The sequence below is a fragment of the Balearica regulorum genome, chromosome 29 (genome assembly GCF_011004875.1).
Source record: "Balearica regulorum gibbericeps isolate bBalReg1 chromosome 29, bBalReg1.pri, whole genome shotgun sequence".
Classification (NCBI taxonomy): Eukaryota; Metazoa; Chordata; class Aves; order Gruiformes; family Gruidae; genus Balearica; species Balearica regulorum.
In genome coordinates, this window is record NC_046212.1 from 2,683,891 (window position 1) to 2,706,971 (window position 23,081).

Genomic DNA, 23,081 nt, shown 5'->3' on the forward strand with positions numbered 1-23,081 from the left:
AAATTTTATTGAAGGACATAAAAACATCCACGACTACTTGCCGAATAATGCAGCCTTTCACTGCAAAAGCTCAGTCTTTCCTCTTTTTTTTTTTTTTTTTTTTTTTTGGGGGGGGGGGTGTGTGGTGGCATTATTATTTCCCCCTCCTCTTTTCAAAGATGCTCCTCGTACTATACATTATTTTTTTTTCCCCCCTCCTGAAGACATTTATTTCTTAAAGCAGGACTAGATGTGCCTGTGCCCCACAGATTTCTCAGCTGCTGAGCAGCCTGACGATGAGACAGCGCTGCAAAAGATGACAAAAGCCCCCTTTGCTTTTAGGTTAAAAGCTTCCCCCCCCCCCCCCCCCCCCCCAGCTCCTTTCTCCAAGTGGGGAACCCACCTCCACCACACTTCTCCCCTCTCCCCTTCCCACCGATATTCAATTTAATGTATCCATTAGAGGCTAGAAGCTGCAGAAGCAAAGGACAGAGACAAATTACGTCAAGAAATAGTTCCTGGACTACCTTCCACAATTACCTTCCACCTTCCTCAGCACCAGGGCAAATCTCCCCCCCCCCAACCCACGGGCAGAGCATCCCCGGGCTGAGGACCGGCCGAGCCTCCCTCCTCCCCATCTCCGCCCCATTTCCATCAGTTTTAGGAAAAGCCGGGTCGCGTTATTAAAAAAAAAAAAAAAAAAAAAAAAAAAAAAAAAAAGGGAAAAAAAAAAAAAAAAAGACCTGCGGATTGATCCACGCTATATTTTTGGGTAAATACAATCACGTGAGGGCGGGCAGCCAATGGCACACTGGGAAAGGCTGAAAAAATAATTACCTGCCCTGATTGTTCTATGAGAAGATAAAAAGTACACATACAGTTCATACAATAATCTTATGAATGTAAAAGAGGGGGGAACCATGTCGGCTTCTGGCCCCATAAGCAACTACTATGTTGACTCCTTGATAAGCCACGAAAACGAAGAGCTCTTGGCCTCCAGGTTCCCCAGCACTGCCTCCCACCCGGCTGCTGCCCGACCGTCAGGATTAGTCCCGGACTGTGCCGACTTTCCGTCCTGCAGTTTCGCCCCCAAGCCGGCCGTTTTTACCACCTCCTGGGCTCCCGTCCACTCCCAATCCTCCGTGGGCTACCACCCCTACGCTCCCCAGGCACCCGTGGGGGCCGAGCCCAGGTACATGCGGACTTGGCTGGAGCCCCTCGCCGGGGCCGTCTCCTTCCCGGCCTTCGCCCCCGGTGCTCGCCCCTACGGCCTGAAGCCCGACGCCTTTCCCGGGCGACGGGCGGAGTGTGGCCCCGCCGACGGCCGCGGCTACGCGGACTACATGTACGCGGCTCCGGGGGAGCTGAGAGACAGAGCAGCGCAGACAATTCCTTCCCCGGAGTCCGAAGCCATCGCTTCCAGCAAACACAAAGAAGAAAAGCACGAATTAGACCCTAGTAAGTCGAAGTCATTCTTGTTTACGACCGGGGAGGCATTACGGCTTCCAGGACCCTACTCAATAAAATGAAATTACCTTAGAGAGCCCGACCCTAAAACTCCAGATACGCAGGAAGATCTGGGGGTTTGAGCGAGTCCGCCTAGCAGAGCCGGAGAGCGAATATCTGTACTTTGTTTTGGGCTCTTTAGTCTTTCTTTCTTCCTTTCTCCCCCCCTCCCTTTTCTTTTTTCTTTTTTCTTTCTTTTTTTTTTTTTTTTTTTTTTTTTTTTTTGCGAGGGCGGGGGGGACTGTTGGCTTCTTTGATCAAATATTCATCACCTTCCACCGGGGGGAATTAAAAAAAAAAAAAATAAAAAAAAAAATAGAGAAGGAGAGTGCGTGTGTGAGAGGGAGCGAGAGGGGGGTAGGCAGAGGGAGAAGCCTCTTCGCTTTCAAATATTTCCACTTTCAAAGAACAAGGAAGAGTTGTAGCTGGCTGGAAATGAACGTATTGATGTGGGGTTTTTTTGGGGGGGAGGGGAAAGGAATATCTCTGGGTAAATGCAGAGGTGTCTCTTTATCTATTTTAAAAATCAATAAAAGCTCCACCGGTGCAATTATTCATAAAATGCTCCAACACGTGGGAATAAATGAAAAGGTGGGTGCCCTGGGCGGGGGGCCGGGGTGTGTGTGTGTGTGTGTAGGGGAGAAGGAAGGAGGAAAATTGGAATTGTAAAGGCATAAACTAAGTGTGTGGAGGTAGCTGAGGGCAAAAGGCAGCGAGCGCAGGACATTGGACCATACACTTGAAGAAACATCTTCTGCAGCCCAAGTGAGAGAGGGAGGGGGGGGAGAAACTCAAAAAAAAACCCCCCAAAACCAACCCCAGCCCAGCCATCAGGAAACCTTGAGCATTGGTTCAAGGAGTCAGGTAACCGCCACCATCACCCTCACCTCCAGCCTGCAGCGCAGGGAGCCTGGACCCCAGCTCTGCAGAGGGGACCAGCTCCTGGGGGGATGCAGGCAGGAGGTCAGCTCAGCTCCCGGAATTTAAAAAAAACCAACCAAACAACAACAACAAAAACCCCCAACCAAAAAAACCCCCAACCCCAAACCCAACCCAACCCACCCAACCCAACCCCTCCATGCCAAACCCTCTCGGAGAGGAGCTCAGCATCCGCGGGGGATGATGCGAGTGCACCCGCCGGGGTACCGCACACCCCCGCAACCCCTCGGCCGTGCCCTGGGTTTGGTGGGACACCCCCCCCCCAACCTCCTCGGCCTAAGATGTGGGTGATTTCCGAGCGATAAAGCTGGGTGACAGCAGATGGGGAGCACCTTGGTGCCTCGGTATCTCCCTCTCTATCTGGAAAGGCGCTCACACCTCTATTTATGACAGGCGGGCTGGTGCCAGGCACCCTCGTGATAAAAATAAGTCGAGGAATCAGGGGGCGAAAGTCTCCTTTTGCTGGCAGGCAGCTGCCTAAAACGGGCAGAAGGGGAAAAAAACCCTTCTCCCAAGGAAGGGAGCGATGGGTTTGCTCCCCTGACCAAGCTGTGGCAGCAGCGGGGAAGGTCTTTTAGGCTAGGGGAGGGAGAGGGGGGAAAAAAAAAAAAAAAAAAAAAAAAAAAACCAATTTCTGGGAGCCAGTGGGACATCTCGAGTGTCATCCTTAAGATATTAAAAAAACAAACTCGACTTTCCAGGTCTGGGAAAGCTTCTAGGGAAAGTATTGGAGAGCTGAGGTTGTAAAAAGAGTTTATGGGCCTATGAAATGGTGGGAATTTTGACTTTTTATGACTATGTTCTTAGATTACTGCTAGTAGCAGTCATGTGGATAATTATTATTTTAAACCCATTGCTACAGTTTTATTTACTGAAACTTTTATGTGAGAACAGCAGCAAAAGAGAAGGAAATGACCCCTCCAAAATAAACAGATTAAACTCTTCTGAAGGTCACTTAAAATATTTAGGTAAGATCTGCTAATTAAACAGGTTTCTTTCTATAGATACACCAGGGCGTGGAGGGAGGGAGGGAAGAAAGGCCAGCTGTATACATTGACTTTTTTTTACCCCCCCCAAAAATATAAAAATCTTCTTTCTCAGACAATCCCGTCGCAAATTGGATTCATGCGCGCTCCACGAGGAAGAAAAGATGTCCTTACACAAAGTATCAGACCCTGGAACTGGAAAAAGAGTTTTTATTCAATATGTACCTTACACGGGACCGGAGGTACGAAGTAGCCAGAGTCCTTAATCTCACTGAACGCCAAGTCAAAATCTGGTTTCAGAACAGGCGAATGAAAATGAAGAAAATGAATAAAGAAAAAACCGATAAAGAACAGCAATAAAGTTGGCAAAGTCCAGTCAATGAGAAACGAGGGTGGAGAGGAAAAAAAAAAAAAAAAAAAAAAGAGGAAAAAAAAAAAAGAAAGAAAAAAAAGAGGCTGTTTTTGGGGGTTGAAATGTTTCTGACTTTGAATGTGCGGATGAATGTTTAGCATTATAGGCAAACACAGCAAGCGTTTTGGGACACGAGTCTTTTCTAAAATGCAACTAAATAAAAGAAAGATGTTTGGGGGGTTTGTTTTCTCTTCCTTTCTTCTTCCTTGTTTTTTATTTTGTCCTCCTCAGAAAACAAACACAAGAAGTACTTGAATTTTTTTTTTTTAGTATTTTATTTCATAAATTAAACTTATCCAGTATTTTTATTTTTTAATTCCGCGAGCTCGTGAGTGAATATTTTGTACAAAAGAGAGGAAAAAGAGAAAAAAAAAAAAAAAAAAAAGACTGAAGGGAATATGGCTCAATGATGTTCTGTCATGGTGTTGAACGTTTCTGCTGTACTTATTTGTGTATTTTATTCTCGTCTCAGAACCGTTCTGTAATATTGTTATGTTCGCTATTGTAGAGCAGCTCTATGTAAATATACCTAACGTCACGGGAAAAAAAAAAAAAAAAAAAAAAAGAAAAAAAAAAAAAGAAAAGAAAAAACCCACAGTATGTAGGTGTCTTTTTATTTAAAGCCCTTTGCAGAGGAACAATCCCGGGGCTTTGCCAGGCGGTGCCGGTGCCGGTGCCGGTGCCGCAGCCTCGGCGGGGCGGACCCGAGCATCCCCCGCAGCCGGAGGAGAGCGGAGATTTCTGCTTCCTTCCCCAGCACTTTGCTATTTCAGAGTACCATAATAAAAAGGCGCTGAGGTAAGGGTTATATGTGCCATCAATTTTTAGATTGGGATAATTAATTGTACTAATTTATGACCCCAGGCAATCGAAGGATATGTAAAAAGACTAAATATGGATGCTGGGAATAGAGGAGCTGGCAAAGGCATCCGCTCTCTGCCATCCACTCAGGGGGAGTTTCTGCCTTATCGATGGCTTGCCAAAACTTGGAGGGTTGCTGGAAGTGCTGCTTCTCGCAAGGCAGCCCAGAAGGAGGGGGAAAAAAAAGAAAAATAAAAAATGTCTGGGTTGGAGAAGGGCTGGGGGGAAAGAGAGAGCAGGGGAATAAAGAAATAAATGTGTGCTGGCGATGTGGCAGCCTGCAAATTTTCGGGTTAAAAGAAAAAAAAAAAAAAAAAAAAAGGCAGACACCCCCCCCCCCCCCCCCTTAGCCCTACACGGGGTAGATTATTTAAAAAAAACAAAAAAAAACCAACACCAAAACAAAACAGGGGGGGAAAAAAAAGGGTTGTTGGTTGCGGAAAGGTCAAACCCCACGGTCCTGCCAGGGGAGATGGGTCTGGTGCTGCGGTGGCTTGTGCAGAGGCGAGAAACCAGGGAGCCGGGGGTAGCAATGGCTCCTTCCCTGGGCGCTTTCCAGGCTGCTGAATGAGAAACAAGAGGCAGGAGATTGTATAAAAAATGAGCAGCGAGGGATGTTTAATCATAAAAACTTGTTATAGGTCCCTTTCTTTAATGAAATGAGTGGAGCAGCGTTTTAATCTTTCTAATCAAAACCAGATCAGGCGAGCGAGATACGTTTGTCGCCCTCGTCCCAGTTCCTCCGAAATAAAAAAATCTGGAAGCGATTACTTCTGCTGATCTCATAAAATATTGCTCTTTAATATTTCTTGCTGAAGCATTTGGAGGTTTCTTTTCCTTCCCCTGATTTGGGTCCTCGCTTTTAAAGCGGGGTCTCTTTTTGTCACCGGAGGGGGACAGGCGCACCGCGGTCTATCAGCGGAGACATCCCTGGAACAGGGGAAGCTAAAAAGCCCTTTTACAATCCCAGTTTTGTGCTAGCTCTGTTTGGAGGAAAAAAAAAAACAACACAAAAACAACAAAACCTTAACGAGCGCAATGAAATGGTCAGGTTAGAAAACATTTTAGCAGAGCAAAAGATTTATGGACCAAAAAAAAAAAAAAAAAAAAAGAAGAAGAAGAAGAAGGGGGAAATCTTTCTACCTAAGTCATGTCAATTCATTATTTTTTTTTGAAATTATTATTATTATTTTGTCTCCCGTCTGCTTCTCTCCCTTCATTCATCCCTCCTCAAATAAAGGATAAAATCCTGCGGGGTCGGGAAGCGGCTCGCCCACGTCCTCTTCGCGAGAGGAGAGAAATCATCCCCGTTTTATCATTATTAATTAAGAGGAAAAAAAGACGGGGGTGGGGGGGGAAGAACCCGATCATCATTTGGACAGGACTTTGGAGGCAGTTTCGGACCCGGCTCTCTGGAGGGGCTTGTCAGGAGCGTTTAGCGATGTTGAAAAGACATGATGTATGGAAGTTCATCTTGGCCCCCCTTTCATTCAAGCGGATCTCATTTCCAGTGCGACCACAGCCTGTTCCCTCCCCCCCCCCGACCCCCCCCCTTCCCTCTCCAGCTCCCCCCCCCCCACCCCAGCCCCTCTCCCTCCCTCCCCAGCCCCTCTCCCTCCCTGCCGCAGTCATCCCTCCGGCCAGACCCCCCATTAGAGCCGGCGGGCAGCGCAGGAGATGCCCCTTTGTCTCCACCGAGCTGCTGGTTGGGGTTTTCTTTTGTTGGTGGTGGGTTGGGTTGGGTTAAAATCCTGCCGCAGTTTTAGTTCATGTGCAAGGCCCCCGGTATCCTCAAACATCCCCCCCCCTCCTCCCCGTCCCCCGGTGAAGGGTTACACCAGTTATAAAATGCCATTTGGCCCTGCTGGGAGGCTGCGCTGGTGCGGCTCAGCCATTGAATTTCTCCTCCACAGCAGCCAGCGCAGGAAAAAAAAACAAAAAACCCACCCCAGTGTGGCTCAAAATAAATAATAATAATTTAAAAAAAAATAAAAAATAATAATATGCGGCTCGCACCCAGCAGCACACCCTGTGGCCAGCCTTTCCCCGGATTAATGTATCAAAATGCTCCAATTTCGGCATTCTTTGACATATGGCGCGTGTGTGCAGACGCATACTGATACAGCTATTGTGTGCCGGCGCTTGTGAACATGCACATGTGTTTCTGCCCGGGGAGAGATGCGCTTAAAACCCTCGGAGATAAATATATAGATATATAGAGAGGCATGTATATAAGGTTCTGGGGGTGGATTTCTTTATTTTTTTTTTTTTTTCCCCTTCGGGTGCGTGTGTGGGGTGTGTGTGCCTGGTTTCAAATCTGCCCTTTTGTAAGGCACACAAAACCGACAGGACCTTCCAGCTGTCCATAGGTACATTTCCGCAGCCAAAAAAATGCCACTTTTACAACTCTGTTTGTCTCCCTGCTATGCGGGGCTGAATAGGACCGAACAAAACAGGACCCTAGATCTGGCTAGACGTCTGGCTTTAATTGCTTTATGGTTTAAATAAGGTGGGTGCTCTTCTCTTTGAAACCGGATTATTGGAATGTTTTGTCTACAAGCTACAAACAACAGACCCCCCTCGGATGAGGGGAGGTTTAAAAAAAAAAAAAAAAAAAAGAGAAAAAAAAAAGAAAATCAAACCCCAACTCCAAGCCAAAACTGATAAAAGCTTGGGGGGGGTGGGGAGGTAGGGAAGGGGGTGGGTGGGTGGGGGGGGTGGCACATCTGGTGGGTTTGTTTGGTCCTGCGAGCGTGTGCTGCTTTTTTTGTTGTTATTTTTATGGGTGAGAAAAGAGGGAAATGGGGGGGGGGGGGGGGGGGGGGAAGGAGGGGGGGGAGCGGGGGAAGGAATGGTTTTTTTTTCCAAAAATCCTGCCCGCGCTGGAGTGTTTATGGAGGGGGTGGCCGCACCGCGCTGCTGGAGGGTCGCCGCAGCCCCCCCCCCCCCTTTCCCCCCTTATCGGTTATAACGCGCAGCCCGGTAATCCGCGGGGGCCGGTCCATCCATATATCCCCCCCCCAAAAAAAGCCCGAGGCGCAGCGCCCCGGCACGGCCGCGAGATGGCGCTGTTGCCCAATGTTAGCGCGGAGCCGCGCGCAGCGGGGAGCGCCCCGCACCCGCGGCACCCCCCGCGCCCGCGGAAGAGGCTCCGCGCCCGGGGATGGAAAAAGGAGGGAGGGGGGTGGTCGCGGAGCTGCCTAGCTTCACCCCACCACCACCACCACCCAGCACCATGCTGACCCCCCCCACCTCTCCCGCCGCGAAATAGTTTTTTTTTTTTTTTAATATATTTTTTCCCGCGGGGAGCGCGGAGCAGCGCTCGGGGCTGACATCTGACGGCGCGGGGAGCGCATAAATGCATAAAAATGCTTGCACAGAGAAATTGCCTGTTTTGAAGTGGTTATGGGTTTGTTGGTTTTTTTTTTTTCCCCTCTCTTTCTTTCTCTTTATTTACGCACGTCACGTATCTCTCCAAAGCCTCCTCATTTTGGGGTGGGGAAGGAGGGAATGACATTTTTCAGTGAAGGTCAGGGCAAAGGGAGAAGGGGGGGGGGCGCCCCAGGAATAAAATAAACTCCGGGAGGGTACAATGAAACACCTAAAAGTACAATACAACCACACCGATAAAGCTACATTCAAGCGCATGCACCCGCAGGACGCATCACCCCCCACCCATCCCCACACCTAAACACGGCCAAAACAGTAAAGACAAAGAGCAGCACTTTCCCCAGACACTAAATGTCAAGATATTTTCCTTCAAAAGAAGCAGGCGATTGCATATATCTTATTTCATGAAATCTAGAAGAGGGTGCTGGGTCTTTTCTTTCGCAGCCGCTGAAGGCAAATATTTATTTCCCAGCCTAAGGTACGATTCTAAAAGACTTGCTGCACCTTTGCTTACTGCATCCAGGGATAATGATTGGAAAAACGCAGCCGCTTTTCCCAATCCCAGCCCGAACTGCCCAGATCCGAGAACTTTAAATTATTTTTTTTATTATTTTTTTTTTTTTTTTTCACTTTAATTTGCAAGGCTGCCTCTATTGCAATGGGCAGGCACTGGGATTTTAAAAACAGAAATGCTATTGATTAGAGGAGGAAAACGAGCACCTCGACTATTAGCTGTTAATTAAGGAGCCTCTGTCCCTAGTTGCTCTTTTCTTCATTTTTTTGGGGGGGTTGTTTCTCTAGGGAATGGGTAATCTGGGGAAGGGGGGATGAGGTGGGTGAGTTCTCCTGTAAAAATGAAAATGCTCATCGTGCCGTCCTTGAGATTATGCGGGTATAAAGACTATTTCTTCACAGCAACCGTAGCTTGATTTTTAAAAATATTTTCACAATAGGCGATGGAAAAAATCAGTGTTTTCCTGCCTAGTTCATTGTCTGCTTACGGGGAGGAAAAGCCCACCACATGTAGCCTTTCTAAATGGAAAAATACACGCTCCATGTATGAAAATCTAATAAAGGTGGACTGGGTGACTACTGGGTGTTTTCCTCTTCTTGGGAAGGTGTCTGAAAAAAAAAAAAAGAAAAAAATTTAAAAATACAGTTTGAACCTCACCAGAGGTTTGAGCCACCCTACGCCTCAAAAAAAATCGAGAATGTGCCTCTTACTGGATAGAAAAACACACCTCAAAACAGCTTGGCGAGCGTAGCTGAAACGATATTTTTCTCCTTCTACACTTGAAATCGGTGAGAATCACCCAGGTCTGTTCTGAAAATAATTAGGCTGCTGCTTTTTTTTTTTTTTTTTTTTTTTTTTTTTTTGGGGGGGGTGTGTGTGTGTGTGAAAGAACACGAGGGAAAGATTTGAAGGTCTGGAGACTTTGGAGGGAAACACGGGGACTGTTAATAAAATTGTGTCATTTAGGGGGTTTGATATTTTTTTTTTGCGGCTCTACAGAAAACATTCATTTGCGAAGTGTTGGTGTCGTATCCCCCTTCCCCCCGAAAAATTAACACGAATTCCGGTGATCTGATGTGATATTATTATTATTATTTTTTTTTTAATGAGTTGAGTTCCTTCATCCAGTCGTAAAAATGAAGTGTCCGAAGTGAAAGGTTGCAGAGAGTGGTCACTTACAGCGCAAAAAGTGGGGGCGAGGGGCACAAATACCACTTGCGACAGGAAAAAAACGGGAAAAGCGCTATGTTGGAGAGCGAAACAATACAAATAAAGGTCGATGGTTATTTTTTACAGGCATGCACAAACGGGAGTACATACTTTCTGTCTCACTTTGCCTCTCTCTCACCCAAAGTAGCTCTCTTTAAGCAATGGTCTACTTTATTCCCTTGGAAGAACGCTTCCCTGTTATTTCCAGCCGTGGATTTTCAGTGGTCGGTTTGAAAGGAAGCAAGGGAGGGAGGGGAGAAAAATAAATAATTCCCCATAATTTTCTGCCTTTATTTTCTTTAAAGAAGGACAGCAAGAAGCAGCCAATCAATACGGAGACGCTTCCCTCGCCCGCTCGCTCCCGTTTTGCTTTTGTTTGCTTGTTTGATTCCGATCTTCCAACCACCATCACCACAATAACAACAACACACGCGCACCCCCCCCCCAAAAAAAAAAAAAAGGGAGGAAAAAAAAAAAACCCACAACAAAAAAAAGGAGGAAATCTGGGCTCAGCGACTCCAAACACACCAGAACCCCCCTTCTCTTGCTGCCCCCCTCTAGGTGGGACTGAGCCCACCCTCGCAGCCCCCCCCCCCCCTTTCCCCGAACCCCAACACAATGACACCAACAACACCGGGGCACCCCCCATCATCCTTCCTGGCAAACGGGGGATCCCATGGGGAGGGCGGGGGCGATGCTGAGCACTAGAATAAGCTCACCCCGATTTTTTTTTTTTTTTTTTTTTTTTTTTTTGGGGGGAGGGGAAGGGGGGGGTGTGCGATGGGGAGGGCAAGGGGGGTGCTGCTTGGGCTCCCTTTACCTGTTGAGGTTACCTAGGCTGACCTCCCAGCGCATGTATTTGCTGCCATCAGTGAAGAGGCTGCTGCTGGGAAAAAAAAAAAAAAAAAGGGGGGGGGGGGGTGTTGGATATTAATGCGCACCTTCACCCTCCTCCACGCATTAGGTGTGGGTGCCCCCCCCCCCCCCCCTCTCCGGAGGGTTGTGTGTGTCTGTGTCCCCCGGCATACACCACCTTCCCTCCATTTCCCTCCCCCCCCCTCCCCGCCCTGCGCCCCCCCCCCCAAAAAAAAAAAAAAAAAAAAAAAAAAGCGCCCCAAAACGCTGTCATTTGGCTGGCAGGCTGTCTCAGCGTGGCGGAGGGATGTGTACATATCGCGTGTGAGGGGAGAGAGGAGGGAAAAAAAAAAAAAAAAAAAAAAAGAAGAAGGAAAAAAAAAAAAAAAAAGCCACACCACCGGGATTTTGAGGAATTTGCCTGTGGTGTTAAAGGGAAGGAGCAGAGTTACAGAGAAATTGAGAGAGAGAGCTCTACCTACCGACAGATTACAAGAGAAGTCAAGAGCACCGAGAACCAACCGTACAGACACACAGAGGCACCATGAAACGCCTTTGAGATCGCATTAAAAAAAAAAAAAAAGCCACTAAAAAGCAGGACTTGAGACAGTCCAGGGACAATCTCGCACTAATCTAGAATTAAAGCCGTCTTTTTTTTTTTTTTTTAAAAGCTTTTTTTTCTCCTTTTTTTTTTTTTTTTTTTTTTTTTTTTTTTTTGCATGCGAGGGTCATGAGTTCCTACTTTGTAAATCCTCTCTTTTCCAAGTACAAAGGCGGTGAATCGCTGGAGCCAACTTACTACGACTGCAGATTTCCACAAAGTGTTAGCAGGAGCCATGCTCTCGTGTATGGTCCGGGCACTACTGCTCCCACCTTCCAGCACCCTTCACACCACGTCCAAGAGTTTTTCCACCACGGAACCTCCAGCATCTCCAACTCTGGATACCAGCAAAACCCATGCGCCTTGGCGTGTCACGGAGACGCTTCTAAATTCTATGGATATGAAGCTCTACCGAGGCAATCGCTTTATGGTGCTCAGCAAGAGACGACTGTTGTACAATATCCTGACTGTAAATCGTCTTCCAACAGTAACTCTAGCGAGGGACAAGGGCATTTAAATCAAAATTCGTCTCCCAGTCTCATGTTCCCATGGATGAGACCTCACGGTTAGGACCTTTTTTTCCTCCTCCTTGAATGTTTTCCTTTATTTTTTTCTCTCTTTCTCTCTCTCTCTCTCTCTCTCTCCCCTCTCTCTGTCTGTCTGTCTATCTCTATATATATATGTATGCATATACAAGCACAAACATATGTATAGATATATAAACATGCACATACACACGTATGCATACATATATATATACGTAAAAATATAAATATAAGAGGCATAGACGTAAAATATGAAAGAAATGAGCAGTTTTGTGCTAATGTTTCTTCTTTTTAGGAAGACCTTTGAAAGCAAACAAGACAGCAGTTACTAGAGAGCCAGCAAGGTGATTCCCTGCAAAAGGCTTAAATCACAATAAAGTAAAACTTGTTTTTTATTGCTTGCCTTGAGGATAGGCAATAAGATACAGCTCCCACGAGGTTATTTGCATGTTGATAATACACTGCTCTTTAAAATGTCATATAGCCTTTCATAACCGCTTGGAGATGAAGCCTGAAAGGTGGGAACTTGTATAAGTATTACTAATACTTTACATCTGTTTCTTAAAGCCTAGAGATAAAAGTTTAAACAGAAAAGGAAACTTAGCTCAGAGCTATGGGGTGGGGTGGAGGAGAACAGTCTGCTGTCCTGGGTTTTTTTTTTAAAAAAAAAAAAAAAAAAGGGGGTGGGAAATTCAAAATAATTTCGGCTGAATGGAACTTTGCTCATGTGAAGTCCAGATAATTGCACAGAAACCGAAATACTTCAAAGTACAAGTTTCCCCCACCTAAGGACCAAGGTTGTCTAGAAGCCTTGTTAATTCAAAACATGTGAAGGTTAGTGTTAATTTTAAGGACAATCAGAGGCCCAAAGTTTTCCCCTCTACCCCCACCAAAATTTTAACCACAGGGAAAAAAAGGAAAATAGAAAGGAGTTCTGGCTAATGTAGAGAGGATGTGGCCCAGAGGCTGGGAGATAGACGCAGAGGAAAACACGTTATTTATCTAAGCTTTGACCTAGAGGTAGTCTCAAGGATGCAATCATTTCAAACTGGAGCGTTTTTTTCTTTCTTTTTTTTTTTTTCTTTCAAATACATTGTTTTTCTCATCAAGAAAGGACCGTGCAGAAGGAAGTGCAGGGGCTGAGCTGCACATACCTCAGTCCTCTTTCTCTGTCTCTTTTTTTTTTTTTTTGGCTATTGCTGCAAACGTCCATCTCGAATTGTTTTAAATACAATCTCTGTGTTTGCACAGGCAAATAACCATCTCTGTCTGTGTGTGCTTTACAGACACAGACCCCTAACCGAAAGGACAGGGAGAGGGGATTGAATAGAAAACTCAGATTCTCAGGGTGGAAATATTAGCAAATAGGAGGACCCTCTATTTTGGGGAACAACATTTGGAAAAGGAATCAAGAGTTGGGCATTTTGAGGAAAAGAAAGAAAGACAGAGAGAGAAAGAAAGAGAGAGAATCAGAGAAAGAAGGAAGGAAGGAAGGAAGGAAGGAAGGAAGGAAGGAAGGAAGGAAGGAAGGAAGGAAGGAAGGAAAGAAAGAAAAGAAAGAAGGAAAACAGGAAAGAAAAGAGAGGAAGGAAAGAAAAGAAAGAGAAGGAGGAAAGAAAGAGAAGGAAGAAAGAAAGAAGGAAAGAAAAAGGCATGGGGAGAAGGAGGAAGGCTAGAGAGGTTTTTCTGGTGAACAATGCACCTTTCATAGGAAAATATATATTTTTTAATAAAATGGAGCTGCCCATCAGGACTCACCATCCAGAATCACCTTTTAGGAAACTGGAAAGGTCTCTTTTGTGAATGAGCTTGACACACACCTCCCTGCACCCAGCCAAGCAGCCAGAGCTGAACACTCCCCAGGAAGAGCCAGGGAAGGGCAGCTGGCTCTCAGTATTAACAGCAATATCAGCCCTATGATTATTAATAATAACCCAGCGACTTGCTTTTAGTGCCTTTAATATGCAAAGGGTTGAAAGGGACTTTTTTTTTTTTCTTTTTTTCTTTTTTTCTTTTTGGGGGTGGTGGTGGTAGCAGTTTCTCTAGGAAAATTGAGGCGAGGGGAACTGGGGGGTTGGGGTGGTGGGGTGGGGGAGAGCAAGAACCTCCAAAGAAGGGAGAATTAAGAAGTTATTTGATGTTTGTGTCCTACAGCTCCCGGAAGACGCAGTGGCAGACAAACTTACAGCCGGTACCAGACCCTGGAGTTAGAAAAGGAGTTCCTCTTCAACCCGTATTTGACACGGAAGCGGCGGATTGAGGTCTCTCACGCCCTGGGACTGACCGAGAGACAAGTGAAGATCTGGTTCCAGAACAGGAGGATGAAGTGGAAAAAAGAAAACAATAAAGATAAGCTGCCGGGGGCCAGGGACGAGGAGAAAACGGAAGAAGAAGGGAATGAAGAAGAGGAAAAAGAAGAGGAGGAAAAAGAAGAAAGCAAGGACTGAGTTCTCAGCCCCTTGAAGTCTCGTTTTATGGCAGATGATAAATCGAGATGTTTACGACGGTCATTTGCTTTTATAGAGTATAGAATGGAGAGGCTCACACAGCAGTAACTACCTGTCAAACAGTTGTAGCCTTTTTTATTGTCATAGAAACTTCCCCTAGTTTTTTTCCTCCTCCTTTTTTTTTTTTTTTTAATAGCTGAGTTTTTAGTTCAATAAATACATAGTTGGCTTGACTGCAAGTGCAGAGAAAAAAAAAAAAAAATTAAATGATCCAGCAAAGCAAACCCACCCCCAACCCAGAGCAGCCCTAAACCAAGCCTGGAAGCAAATGTCACTGCTCGTCCCTTGCTACCTCCGCTCCTGCCTGCGAAGCTGCACACACACGGATGGGTGCAGAATATGTATTTATTTGAACAACTTTGACTTTGCCTTTTTTTTAAAAAAAAAAAAAAAAAAAAAAAAAAGCTTGGTTTTGCCTCTCCCGAATGACCCTAGGGGAAATGCGAGGGTGCTTCCAGCTTCCTTAGCTTGTTTGTGTAGTGTCTGTCTATCTGTGGAGATCTCCATTCCTACCAGCCATTTATCAATTCCCTCGGAGGGGCCATTCCTGCAGCCCCTGCCAGATAAGAAGAGGAGCTTGGAGGGTGAGCATACCTGGTAGCGCCCGCAAACACACGCACCCCCCCAAGAGACACCCCCGCAGCCCCCCATTTCTATAGGATTGAGGCTTGTATATACCTTGATAGGCCAAAATACGCAACCCACCCCCTTCCTTATTTCTATAGGCGCTGTTTACCCTTTGCCTGTGTGAGCACTCGAAATTCTTCATGTACTACCTAAAGGGAAAACCTGCAATAATTATCAAATCTATTATCAACAAGGGGCTTACGTATCCTAAATTTTACCTGGTCAGAATTTATTTAAGAGAGAGAGAGAGCTGTGTTTTTGCCCTGATGCAAGCTACTAAGTAGCATAAAATAATAATAAAAATACAATAAAAAAACCCACCCCAACCAACCTTGTATTGTACTTTATCACTACCTATAGAAGGAGTCATGCTTTGAAAGTATTTGTAATGCGGTTTTATTGTCGTTTGTTGCTGCTTATTTTCTTGGAAAAAAAAAATAATAAAAAAAAAATCCCAACAACTGAAACTGCCTAGTTGAGAACGCACAGTATTGTATTATTTTATTGTGCTTATAAAGTAGTGTAGAACTAAATTGCACTGAATGTATAGTTATCTATTTGTCTTGACTTATCTGTTAATGCAACATGCTCGAAACAAAAAAAAAAAAAAAATCGTCATTTGTTTTATGTAAAAGCATAGTTCTGCGTGTTCAAACTCTGAATGTAGCAATTACCGCCAGAAAAAGAAAAAGAAAAAGAAAAAAAAAAAAAACACATTTCTGGACACCGTGGATTTGTATTGTATACGTGAGACATTACGTAAATAATAATAATTATAATTATAATAATAATAATAAAAGATTTTAAAAGGACTGCGTTGCCTACAGTGCTATGTCTGTATTTAAAAGCACCCACACTTACACATCCTTCAGAGTGGGCTCTGACTAATACTTCATCCTTCAAATCATCTTTGGCAGGCTTCAAAAACCAAGGCTCATCTTTATTTGGGAGGAAATCAGAACATCTTGGCTCAACCATCAGCAGCGGAGGTGGATCGGGCAGGGGGAGGATTCCCCCTCCTGCCTCCCTGGCCGGAGCCTGAGCCGGGTATTTCACTGCTGCAATGGCAAATGCTCATTAAAAATGGCAATGGTGCTGCTAATTGTCTGACTGAAGCTTGTAGGTCCGCCAAAAAAATAATAATAAAATAAAATATTGCAATGACTCCAGCACTGTTAAGTCTTTCTTTGCTACGGGAAAGGTTTCTTGGTGGGGTGGGAAGGAGGGGGGGAATAAAGTGCATCAAGGGCGTGCGGTTGGATTTTTACTTCTCCCAGCTGGGAAATGCCATTTGAGAGGTCTGGAAAGTGCAAAACCCTGGTCCTGCCTGGCTCTGAGGTCCAGAAAAACCCCTCTCCTTGCTCGGGCTGGGCCGGCAATCAGGGAAAAGCCGTTTTTTCCCCCATTCCTGGGTACAATCCGGTGCTCGCAGGCGATCGTTAGCGAGAGATTGAGAGGCTGGAGAGGCGTTAGGTGTGCGTTAAAACCTGCTTGGACCCCGCGGTAGAGGGCTGGACTCTGGGGCAACACAGTTCCCGATAGGAAAACTGCACGAAATACGGGGGGGGGGGGGGGGGGGAACAAAAAAGAAAAAAAAAAGTAGTTGGCAAGAAAGCAATTTATTTATTTATATTCCCCCCCTCCCCAGGCTCAAAGTGCCTTTTACTCTCCCCTCAAATTCATAGTTTCTTCCCCATGGATACCATCCCTAACGTAACACACCCTATTATTATTATTATTATTATTATTATTATTATTATTATTATTATTATTATTATCATTATAATATGTTATTACATTTTATTATATTTTACTGTATTTTCAGCAAAACCCGGCGGTAATGCCTTCATCTCTCTCTCCTGCTTCTCGGATGGGAGATGAACTTTCTAAGTATTTCTCTTACCACCAGCCTCATTTCGTTGAACGAGGTCTATTGATCTGTAAAACCGGGTCTATCTCTCTCTCTCTTTTTTTTTTTTTTTCCCCCCTCCTGCTGATAAATGGACTACATCATCTAGAGCCCAGGGATGCAGAAGTAGACGGGATGTTTACCCAGATATTGTAGATAAGGAAGCACAAGGCTCCTCACACGCAGCCTGATGCTCTGAGCTATGTCTGGAGGCTCCTCTGTGGGCTTCAGACATTCTTAACCCAAAACCCACCAAGCTTAAAGGATTTAAATGCCTCAGGGCTTGAAATTGCTGGATTCTGCCCTGGAGGGCTGGGGGGGGTGGGAAAAAAAAAAAAAAAAGAAAAAAAAAAAGAAAAAAAAGAGAAATACCGAAGTTGTGCGGCGCGCAGGAAAAAGGGACTCGGGTGGGTGCAGCCACATCCACTTCTTCACCCCTTTTTCACCCCATATTCGCAGCGCGGGTCGCACCCCCCTGTAATGCCAGTGCGAAATGGAGCTGGGGGGGGGGGGGAGAAATCCACCGCAAATGGCATCAGTGGGGTCGGATCCTGCCCGCGGATGGGGCTGAGCGTCTGCGTGTGCAACGCGTGTGCGCAGCTCCCGTGGGTGCCCACTCCCGAATTGCACAAAATACCGATACAGGCAGATTTGCCCTCGCTGTAGAGCCTGTAATATCCTCGTTAACCGGCGTTAATCTCCCAAGAAATACATAAAACCCCCCAATAAGGTTTATTCTAGACTTTTCCATGTCGAGGGCAGGCGCGGAAGGTAAGCAGTTTTATTAGTCATAAACCAGAGTGGTTTATTCTAACACAGCTTTTTTCTTGGGGGATATTTATCCAGCGTTTACAGCAAGGGATTTATTTTTATTTTCCTCCCCCTCGTTGACTATCATAGGCTGGATGTGTGCTCATTCATTCCAGCGATGAAAAAATCCGCAGAAATCAGTGAAAATAAAATATTTTCTCTTATGTTACTTAAAAAAAAAAAAAAAAAAAAATCGCGATAAAGGCTTTGCATGGAAAACATCCTCCCAAGGAGGGGGGAAGGAGAGGGAGAACTTATCAAAGTGTTTAAAAATAATAATAATAAAAAAAAAAGAAGCTGCATCCGCACTCTATCCATCATATTTAAACCTACAAATCTAAGTAGTTTTATCCGAACGAATACTACAGAATGACATTTATCTATCAAAAGGGTCTGGAGTTAAATTATTGAAACTACAGCCGCAGCAGTTCGTTTTGGGGTAAATGTTTATGTTCTGTAGTCAACACAAGAGTGTCGCATCTTCAGATGACATCCAGTTATTTCTGTAATCACTCCATCATTTCAAGAGAAAAAGAGAAGAGACCATTTTATGGGGGAAAGTAATTTGAAAGAAGATTCGCTCTCCACAAAGTGGCTTATTCAGAAATGATCATAGCTTCGGTATTACTGAAATTAGACTCATCTACCCGCCTGAAGTAAGAAATATCGTCCTATTCCAGGCTTTTTATTAGCCAATCAAATTTCCTTTGGATCTCCATTTGTGATTTGTGAAAAATATAATTCCTCGAAAAGCTGAGTTTGAGCATATTGCTTATTTTCCCTTAATTTATTATTCTAATCACAGCCGCCGCCGTGCCATAATGCAGCCATTAGGCGAAAAAATTCGTTTAGATTTTATACTCCGAAATGGGCACGGATTATATTTGAGAGACAACGAATTTCTCGGGCATTAAATTTTTTTTTTGCGCGGATGGAGGCGAGGAAGGAGGGAGGGGAGAAAGATGCGCGGGGGCGGAGGTGGGGGAAACTTTGTGAGCCAGACTTGTTCAAAAAAAAGACAATTCTGCCCCATTTTTTTTTTTTTTTAAAGCTCATCCTATTTTTGCCTCCCAGATTTACACACCCCCCCCTCAAATTCACAGCTCTTTTATCCTTCCCCCCCCCCTCCCCGAAAATACCGTCGCTAATTTGGGGAGAAGGGAGCCGGTTTTATAGAGGGGAGGGTTGATGGAAGGAGCGAAACGATCGTCCGAAAAATCTTCCTTAGGAAATGTGCGCCCAGGTTACTTTCTGCCTGCCAGGATCAAAATTTCCTCTTCACATTATGGAATTTATTATCTTGTCTGCTCTCTGGAAAATGGGATCTCCATTGTGCTCGGGAAGCTGTTGTGGTCGTAGTTTCCCCCCTCGTAACTTTTAACTACCTGTTATAAAATTTATTGGTGGTTTGTAAAGTGAATAAAGTAATTTCCCTTCCATCCGGTTGTATTACAACCTTTGTGTTGTTTGGGCAGACAGACACGCATCCAGCCAGGGGGAGAAAAAATAAATAAATTAAAGAGGCAAAGAGTGAGACTCCCCCTTTCGCACCCCCCCCCCCTTTTTTTTATTTTCCTCAATTAAAATTAAATTAAGGCGCGGAAATACCTGGGAAAAAAAAATAAATAATGGTGCTGTCCCTTGAAATGTGCGGGTACAGGGAGAAATGGGTAGGAAAAAATTGCGGGAAAACATTTTATCTTCCTAATTTTTCTGGCTGCAGGAGTGCTGTGCGTGCATGGCCCTGGGAGCTTAAATTTGGGGTTGCAGGGTGGGGAGGGGGAAAAAAAAAATTAAAAAAAATATATATATCTCTTTCTATAAGGAGAAGAGGAGCAGAAAGGCGGCTCCTTGCAGGGTTTTAATGTGGAGGAGCCCATCTGAGCAGGCTGGGCTTTGCGGTTGCCTATTTACACCAGTTTGTGGTTCGCGTGGTGCCTCCAAAGCAGGCCTCTACACGGCAAAAAAATGTCGCTCCCTTTCCAAATCAATATTTCCCAGCCGTCTACACCGACCACCCCCCCCCTCCCGCCCATGGCTTGGGGAAAAAAAAAAAAAAAAAAAAAAAAAAAGAAAAGAAAAGAAAAGAAAAGGAAAGGAAAAATCAAAGGGCTAAAAAAAAAATAATATAATTCCGCCTTTTATCAAGTATCGCATCCCCGACACCGTGGCTTGGTAAAACAAAAGGCTGGGGGGCTTGCTGGAGGAAAAATAACATAGGGAAAAAAAAAAGATTTAAGTCCTTTAAAAACATGTATGTAGGTGTCCCAACAGTAAATCATAAAGCTGGGTGGGTTTAGGGAATTTAGTAAAGGGGATGCAAGAGTTTCTGGGTCAATACCGTGCCTTTGGCTCAAGTTTTGGGTGGAATTTGGGCAGTTCCAGGTGCCCCCCGGGGTTGGATTGGGCAGACGGGGCTCTGCGGGTTGCGCAGGGTTGGAGGGGGGGGGAGAATGAGGAGGGATTTTTTGGGGGGACACACACAGGTTTTTTGCCCTGGAAAGGTTTCATTTGCAGCAGACACACCCTTTGCAGCGATGGTCTGGGAGGGAAATCCGGGGTGGTCAGAAATAACCATTTTCCCTATTTTTTTCCTCGAGCATATTGTCCTGTATTATTAATTAACTGCTTTTAAAATTAACATGCGCTCATCATTTAATGTATTTATTTGTCAAATCCAGTGTGCTCCATTTTTTTCCTCCACTGCCTTTCTTCCTCGATGTTTTCCTATTCCCCCCCCCAATTAATTACCATCACAGAGACTAATAACGCCCAGCGCTAAAGGCCAAATCTCCTTAGTTTAAAAAAAAAAAAAAAAAAGCTGAGAATTAACCCGAGCAGCTAATAATCATCAAATTAACCCGAATCTATCTTTAAAAGAAGAAGAAGAAAAAAAATCCGCCCTCCTTTCTATTAACGCGGTGGCTAAAAAGATAAAAAAAAGGGGGGGGGCAGTGGAAGGGGGGGGGGGCGTAGAGGGGAAAAAAAAAAAATAATCCTAATATTAAAGCAGAATTGTATAAACATGGCGACAGACGAGAGCATTTGCACTCGTCACAAAAAAATGCAACGCATTCCTGGTTGTTTGCAGAAAATTTACAGCTGAGCAATAAAAGTTTACGACTGAATCACAAGTTGGATTGGCCACAGGAAGTCATGTGGACTCCATCCATGAACGTGAACTTTTTATTGTGGTTTCTCTTATGACTCTTTCGCAGTAGTCTTTCCTTTAACAGTCCAAGCAGTGCCAGGGGTAGGATGGTATTTTTCCCCCCCTTAATTATTAGCGTGATGATGATGATGATTTTTTTTTTTGGCTAAAAAAAAAAAAATAATATAATCTAATTTTTTTTTTTTTTTTTTTTTTTTTTTTACCCCCCCTCCCTCGTCTCCTTGGGGTTGGAATTCTTGGTTGCTTTGGGCATTTTGGCATTAATGAGTTTACTGCTGCGTCTGGTCGCCGCCTCCTATTCCCCACCCCTAGGGGCAAAACGCAATGCATTTCCTTTGCAGGATGCGATGATGAGGGGGCACAAGCAGTTGTAAATACCTTTTTTTTTTTTTTTTTTAAGCCCAAAAAAAACCCCAGAGAGAGACAGATTCCTCCTTCAGCTTCCCCCATCCCTTGCCCAACCAGAGAAGAACTGTTTTGCTTTTGTTTCCATCTTTTTTTCCCCCCCTTTTTTTTTTTCCCCTCTTTTTTTTTTTTTAATTTTTTTTTTTTTTTTAATGTTTCTGTGGAGCTGAGCTGCAGCGTCAGTGGATCAGAAAGAGGGAGAGACAGAGAAAAAAGAGAGAGAGAGTGAGAGAGAGGGAGAGGGGGAGACAGGAGCCTCTGGTAAGTGTTCCCTTATTGGTTAAAATGTGTAACTAATGATCCATAGCCCGGGTGTTAAGGATAATGATGCATCGTTGTGCGAGCGAGGGGTGTAGCTTGGATATGAGGGAAAGCTGGTGCGGGGCGGCAGAAATGCAGTTAATTCTGGGGGGGTGGGGGGGTGGGGGTGGTGTGGAAAAAAAAAAAAAAAAAAAAGGATTTGCTATTGCTGATGTCATATTCGGGGTGCGGGGAGGCAGGTCGGGGGGCGCCGGGGGATGGGGAAGGGGGGGGGGTGTGTGTTGGGGGGGGGGCGCGTTGGATGGAGAGGGGAAGAAGAAAAAAAAAAATAAAAATACATATAGATGGAAAAATTAATCCTCCTAACTTTTCCTTAAAAAAATAAAAAAAAGGGGGGGGAAGCGCATGCGCGGAGGGGCCGGCCCGGCGCAACCCGGGTGGGGCGTCCAAGGCTGCTGGTAGTGCCGTATTTAATGAGCTGCGCGCTTAATTGTGTGCGCGAGGCCCGGCCTTGCACGCCCATTCTCCCCCCCTTCCCCCCCGCAATAACCACCCCCCCCTCCAATAACCACCCCCCCCAATAACCACCACCCCCCCATCCCTTCCCCCCCCACACCCCAATCCCTGGGGCCGCCGGCCGCGGCCTGCGCCTCTTCCGCGGGGTTGCGCGGTTCGTTCCCGGGGCAATAATTAATATTAAGCGCGAGGTGATTAACAATCAACTCTTTGTATCCCAAGAGCTTCTTCTTTTTATTCGGGTTTTTTTTGCAACCGGGTCGGGTGTAAAGTTCTCCGGAAAAGGGGCTTGCATTGAATTCTGTTGAATTTTATGGAATTTTATGGAATTTCCTTGAATTTCCCCCCTTCCAAAAGGAGCAATTGAAACAAACTCCATGTAGTAAAAAATTAATAACAACAATAACTTACAGGAGCGCTCTGGTTTTCCTGCGAAGTGGTTAACACCATGTTGGCTTTTATATTTTATTTGCATGCAAGTCCCTCCCCTTTCCCTTTTTTTTTTTTTTTATTTTTTATTTTTTTTCCCCTTTCCTCCAGCAACTTTAATTCAGGTTTAACGGGTGAGATTTAAAGCGTGACCCTTCCCCTGCTAACCTCCCCATCTACCTATCCATCCACCTACCTCCCCACCTATCCATCCATCATCTAATCTTATCTATCTCCCTGTATATACCGGTGCCGTGTAAAGAGATATATATATATGTATATAATGCAGTGACTTCATTTCCTCTCGAGGTTGTATTTCTTCTCCTTTCTTGAGAAATCCTCCGTGGTTTTAATAATAATGATAATAAGGAGCGTGTGTACGAGCAGAGATTTGCTGCTGGTGATGCCAGCCTGTGCACGTATAGGGCTGGATGTATACATATATAGGGGCGGACATTAAATAAACCCTCTGGGGGGATGGGTGGCAGAGGCGATGACAATTTTCTGGCTTATTATAAGCGATTTTGGGGGTTTCCCCAGTGTGTGGTCAGCGGGGCCGTCTGAGGGAGGGGGGATTTTAGGGAGGAAAAGGGGGAGCTGGAGGCCGGGGGTCTCCTCGCTTTCTGCCTTGCTGCTTTTTTTTTTTTT

The 23,081-nt window shown here is 45.2% G+C and overlaps 2 protein-coding genes across 2 annotated transcripts; both read left to right on the forward strand.

Annotated features, from left to right (window-relative positions):
- The first annotated feature begins 678 nt into the window (after positions 1–678).
- HOXC9 (homeobox C9) lies at positions 679–4,108 on the forward strand. Its single transcript, XM_075737678.1, has 2 exons — positions 679–1,437; positions 3,526–4,108. The coding sequence occupies exons 1-2, from the start codon at positions 876–878 to the stop codon at positions 3,768–3,770; spliced, it is 807 nt and encodes a 268-aa protein (XP_075593793.1). The 5' UTR covers positions 679–875; the 3' UTR covers positions 3,771–4,108.
- A 6,897-nt stretch (positions 4,109–11,005) lies between these two features.
- HOXC8 (homeobox C8) lies at positions 11,006–15,675 on the forward strand. The gene is made up of 2 exons (XM_075737674.1): positions 11,006–11,817; positions 13,952–15,675. Exons 1-2 carry the CDS (start codon positions 11,382–11,384, stop codon positions 14,242–14,244), a joined length of 729 nt encoding a protein of 242 aa, XP_075593789.1. The 5' UTR covers positions 11,006–11,381; the 3' UTR covers positions 14,245–15,675.
- Positions 15,676–23,081: the final 7,406 nt, after the last annotated feature.